The following is a 5,874-nucleotide window of genomic DNA, read 5'->3' as shown; positions in this document are numbered from 1 at the left end:
CCTTTCTCGGCAGCTTTCCTTTCGAAACGCCAGCTGTAAGTATCGCTTGAATGTCATGGTTTCGGCAGTGAATGGACAACAGAAGACAATTTTAAACTTGAGACTAAAGGGCAAAATACAATGCTGATAAACGTTGCAGTGGGAAGGGGTATTTTATTTGTTTTGCCCTTTTATTTGTCTTTCCAATCTAATATTTCAGAATTTCCTTATAAACACAGGTAAATGAAGCTTACGGTTGCAATAACTGATTTATTATTAATATTAAGTTTGTTTACCTTTTGTGTCAGAAAACAGTTTTCCATCTCCCCAACTGTGTGGACCTGTTACACAGCAGCAGAGGTGGAAAGTACTGTTAAAAAGAGTATCCGTAACTGTAGCCACACCACCAAACAAAAGGCAGATGTAGCATCCACCACTGCATATGCTCTCTTCAGCTAATTAGGTCAGACTGCCCAGGTCAGTTTAATGCTGGAGTTACTTAATAAACAACCAGTGACTCCATGATGACATGGAATCTGTATTTAGACATACTGTCAGAGAGGGAGGTTTGTGTTTTTTGTTTTTTGTTTTTTTTTTTTTGTAACAGTGCTGCATACATAAAAAGATTTCAGAATTAATTTCATCATTGTTTGGAGTTCAATGCAGTCACACTGAGTTGGGGAATCCTAAAGGGAAATGACACCTTGTTTAAAGGCGTGCAAGTGATTGTCTAATCTCATCTGCTTAATCTCATTGTAGACAGAAAGCAGGCAAATATTGCCATAGAAATAAGATTTATGAAATCAAAATGTCTTGAAAAGAAAAAAAAAATGTTCTTTCAAAAAATGCCAGCAGAATCTGAAGGAATTGTACTGTACAGATACTATCACAAAGAAGTAACTGTGGGAACGCTTCTCTATCTTCTTCAGAAGCCCTACTTTTTGGAGGCCGTGGGTGCTCACAGCAAGAGACAGTGAGAAGACAGAGAATCAACGAATGGTGAGACTAAATTCTGGAGAAAATAATCCTTACAGAAAACAGGTGCAGAAACTGAAACTATTTGAACACAGGAAATGAGGCTTGGTCATCTGTTCATTTGCTCTTTCAAGCATTTCTTCAGTGTGAGAAAGTACAGTTCAAAACACAGTGTTCTGCACATGATAACAGTTAAGAGTATCTCTAATTTTCTGTCAGGTGTCGAATGACAGTCAATTTGTGAAGAACTGCAGAAAGCACTGCTTGCTCAAAACAACCCTAATTTAACAGCAGGTTTTGTTTGCTTAATTTTAAAAATAAGAATATCCTCAGTTCAAAATTTCCAGGCCTAGTCTGTATGTGATATTTTGTATATAGGGGGATTTTGAGTGAAAATGACTTTAAGATGAAATTTAAAAAGCATAGTTTTGGGTGCACAATTTTATTGACTTTTTTTTGGGAGGGGTGTTACTGTAGCTAAATCATCTAGGAAATCAATAGAAAATTGATTTTTGAAGTAGCTCTTGCTGCCAAGTGCCTTTGAAAGGCACCATGATTATTAGTTTTACTTGTGTAGGAAAATTCGTTAGGATCAAAGAACAAAACTAAAGAGAGATCGAAGCATATTCAGCGTCTTGATGCTGTGAACTTTTAAAAATGTATTGAAATGGTGCTACTCCCATGATTAGTTTTAAGCACCTGCGTAAGTTTTTGCACCATCTGATCCATAATCACAACTTCAGCTTTTTACCAAAGGCTCAGCAGGTTAAGACAACAAGTCTCCTTAGTGAAAGTTTTTAAAAGCTCATGATTTCTACTATATTCTAACATGTGCAACACCTTTTTGCCTCGTACGTTTTGTCTGCTGGTAGTGGAGGTTGTAACTGCACAGATCTAAGGGAGTGCCACGCTCCTCCTGGCAGGCACCTCAGGAAAGCCTGCGGAAGAATGTCCTTCTCAGAAGTGTTCCAGGTTTTTCCAGAGGCACCTGTAAATTTGCTAAGGATGAGAGGAGTCTTACTCTCTTTCTTATGACAGTAGCTGCTTACAGCGCTAATTTCAAGAAAGTAAGGTTTCTGAAATCAACAACTTGTGATTTGTTACTGAAGTTATGTTTTTTCAGAAAATTTTATTCAGCCAGCTCAATAATTTTAATTCACACTAGAGTTTTTGCCCACTTGTGTGAGAAAAACAAACAATATATTAAGTTTTCCAGTCATGCTAGCAGCCTGGCATTGTTTCAAGCCCAGTGTAACTGAAACAGTTGGTTTCAGTTTTTTAACATTTCTCCTTCCTACCAGAAGCTTCTCAGGTCCTTCTCATCCATACTTAGCCCACCCATAGTGCTTCAGCATACAAGATGTCTCTGTAGTTTGGGACCTAATGAGAGCTGAAGGAGGGCTGTAGGAGGGAGGCCTTTCATATGCTTTTTAGCAGGGTCACAACAACTGAGGAAAGATACTTGGATACTTTGTGTGGTGCACAGGTGGGAAGAGGTGCTCACTAATGCACACCTACATCCCACAGCTGTGGAAGCCAAGAGGTGTCATCTCCAGCAGATTTACTGAGGTTTCCAGCAGAAGAGTTTCCAAGATGGAGACGGATTGAGCACAGTGCTTTTGCTAGTTAATTGCATGCTGGCTACATTTATTTTCTGCAGTGTATACATACAAATGCCAACACTTTACAGATCAGTAGACACTCCAAACCCTAGAGAGTCAAGCGAATAAAATTTCAATATCCTCTCTGTAATTTAAAAAAACCCCCAACAGTATATGAATATACATATAAGAATCTAACCAGAGAAACTGAGGATGCTGAGCAAAGCTCCGGAAAAAAAAAAAAGTACTAGCAAAAAAAAAAATTAATGTAATAATTTTACCTCTATTGCCAAGAACACATGTTAAATGCTGTATTATAGTCTGAAAAGAAGAAGCATATAATGTACATTTAGTCAATATATATTATTAGATATACCATTATTTTAAAATAATATGTATTCAAAAGAGAAGACAATAGAAAATACAGGTCAGTAAAGATGAAAGAAGACTATTTTTATTTTAATGTAAATATGGAAGGAGAAAAATTACATATGGTATTTAACACAGATACTATGATCACATTGCAACATTCAGCCAGATCAGGAGTTTATTTCACTAGGTACTGTGGGAAAAAAGTAAATGAGTCTCCTTATTAAACACAAAAAAACCCTCAACAAATCCCTAACAGCATGAAGACAAATAATTTTGTCTACAAGGCAAACAAGTGGATATGAGAGAAATAGGCCAGCTTAAAAAGTATAGAGAGAAATCTGTAGGACTCCTTGCTCGGATCATAGCCCAAAAGCTTTTTGGGGGCCACAAAAAATATTTGTGCTGAAGCCTACTTCCTCAAAAAGATAAGATTAATTGCTGTGACAGTGGCAAAAGTCATCTTTGTCTGTTTATATCAGAGGGGATGGTTTCTAGATTCTGTTCATTAGAAATTCTGGTATAAAGCTAGATCTTGCAGTTTTATGCAACATCAAGTTTATAGCAATAGGAGGAAAAAAGCTTTGTTTTAAGATATGGAAGAGTATACAACCCTACAAGACAAAGTGATAGGGCTCAATGATTTTATGAGATGCTTTCAGTTTACATTCCAGGTTTATAATCCTAATAAGATTTAGTCATGTTAAAATTTGAAAATTTTTGGAGTTTATTATGACCTTAATTTGAAGAAATTTACTGAATTTAATTTTTATATTTAAAATATATATTTTTGCTACCTACTGTGTTGTATCTGCAAGCTTGAACGTTCTGACTCCAAACTAACAGTTAGTGTAGTTAAAGAGGTATTTTATAAAACCCTAACCCCTCAATCCTTTAAAATAATTGAAAATCCTTTTTTCTTCCAAACATTGAGCTTCCATTTGACAGTGTTATTAGCTCACCAGTTGCTATAGATATTTTGTAAGAACTTCAGGAAAATGTACAAGTTCATGGCTTTGTGGCTCATAAAATGTACAAGTTCAAGTGCCTTGTTAAATGTGCAGCTATAGGCAGGCTCTGGGCACATATATTCTCTGAAGTACATGTAGAGTAAAACAACATGCAGCAAAGGAAACAGAGCAATGTTCCTGCAGAATTTTACACTTATCTCTAGAAGAAAAAAGTGAAATCTCAATTTTTAGCCTATTCTAAATAATAAATCTGTCTCTTTACAGTCAGAACTGGATAGTCACCAAATACATTTTAGATCAAAAGGAGCCCTGGGGTTTCAACATCCTGTAAGGTAAGTTAAACCTATCACTTGATACAGGAAGAGTGACACCTTTCAAGACAAGACATATTCCTTCTCAGTAGAAGTATCAGTTTGTCTCTGGATTATCTCTTTTTAGTAATGCAATTTAACTACTCACCAGATTCCATATGTTTTTATTCCTCCACCAGGAAATATGCCCAGGCTGAACACAGCCTGAAAAAATATGGTAATAACAAAAATAAGGAAAAAGTGATCTTGAAAGAAACAATATTCTTCTGTCTCATCTAATTTATATTTAAATTTATTAGTATGATGACAAGCCCACAAAGCTCAAATAATAACATGAAGAGCTGCTAGTGGAATAGGACTTGTTACAGATCTGTGTCTTGACCTTGCTTAAATTTGCTCTTGCATAAAAGCTGAACTACAGGTAAAGCTTTTCCTATATGTGGGGGGTTTATACACGTTTTCACGAAGACTTGGATTCTTTCAGGTTTAATGATGTAGAAATTCCTGATTTGGATTTAATTTAGAGGAGGAAAATTAATGGAACATCCCTCTTCTTCACAAGCACTTGTTCTTATAAAAATTTTAGAAGCTTAAATTCTGTGTGATCTTTATCACTGTCAAATTTAAATGAAAACTGTCCAAAGCAGAACCAAGAGGAAGAGATGTACATACATATGCACACAAAAACATCTATGCTTACAGAACACATAAGCTTTGCTCTAAGTGAGACAGCTGGTGAAAACCTGAAATGTAAATCAAGACGTTTATGATTTCAATATAAAACAATATGAATTTTTACATAAATCTCTCTCAGTGCACACCTCCTCCTCTGTCTGGAGGCATAAAATCCACTAAAGTCAACCTCCACGCAACAGGCAACCCATCCCAATTTTAAACCTGTGTCTTAATCTTAATTCCAGAATTGCAGAATATTCCACAAACTTCCCCCAGTCACATAGGATACTCCCATTCTGAACTGTGCTAAAATGCAAACCAAAACACCTCAAGTACCTATCATTGCCCTGGCAACACTTTATCAGGGTGGGAACTTAGGTAAATCCAATACATAATATGACCAAAGCAACTGAGGTAACTTAAAATCATCAGCAACTGCCATTTTAAAAGACAAGTAAACCTAGGATTTTTCTCTCTCCAGAGGAAAAAAAAAACAGGTTTTAAAAATCAAGCTAATTCTGCTGGAAAAGTATCAAATAGTTTTACTTTTTCTCTTAAAATATGTTTTCTTATTAGACTTTATTTGCCCAAGTCCAAATCCCAAAAGTTTCTTCGTAACATCGGAGAGAAGGTTCTGGCAAGTTTTCCAGTACAAGCTACAATTCACTTCTACAACGATGACACCAACTCTGAGGAAGATGAAGAAGAATTCAGTTCAGCCTAATAATGAACAGTGGTCAGCCTTGACAAACACAAAATAAAAATTAAAAAATCAAGAGATAAAAAAAGAACTGTCAGAAATGTACGGACCAACATCTGACCAAACAAAGAAATACATCAAAGCTCAAAAGAAAACTATTTATAACTATCCTACCAAGAAGACTCAGACAATGCAACTGGAAACTAAGAGGAAATACTTTTGGTTTTTGACAGCTTTAAATAAAACCCTGAAAAAAAAGATTATGATGTTTAAATCAAATTTGGTTAAAGTAA

The 5,874-nt window shown here is 35.7% G+C and overlaps 1 protein-coding gene across 1 annotated transcript; it reads left to right on the top strand.

Annotated features, from left to right (window-relative positions):
* Nucleotides 1–908: 908 nt before the first annotated feature.
* RIPPLY3 (ripply transcriptional repressor 3) lies at nucleotides 909–5,605 on the top strand (the record flags this gene model as incomplete). The annotated part of the gene is made up of 3 exons (XM_008941694.1): nucleotides 909–978; nucleotides 4,160–4,227; nucleotides 5,458–5,605. Coding segments are annotated over 3 exons (286 nt in total), but the record flags the coding sequence as incomplete, so codon positions are not given.
* Nucleotides 5,606–5,874: the final 269 nt, after the last annotated feature.

This window comes from Merops nubicus, unplaced genomic scaffold (assembly GCF_000691845.1).
Source record: "Merops nubicus isolate BGI_N331 unplaced genomic scaffold, ASM69184v1 scaffold9016, whole genome shotgun sequence".
Lineage (NCBI taxonomy): Eukaryota > Metazoa > Chordata > Aves > Coraciiformes > Meropidae > Merops > Merops nubicus.
This window is presented reverse-complemented; position numbering and strand designations above follow the sequence as displayed.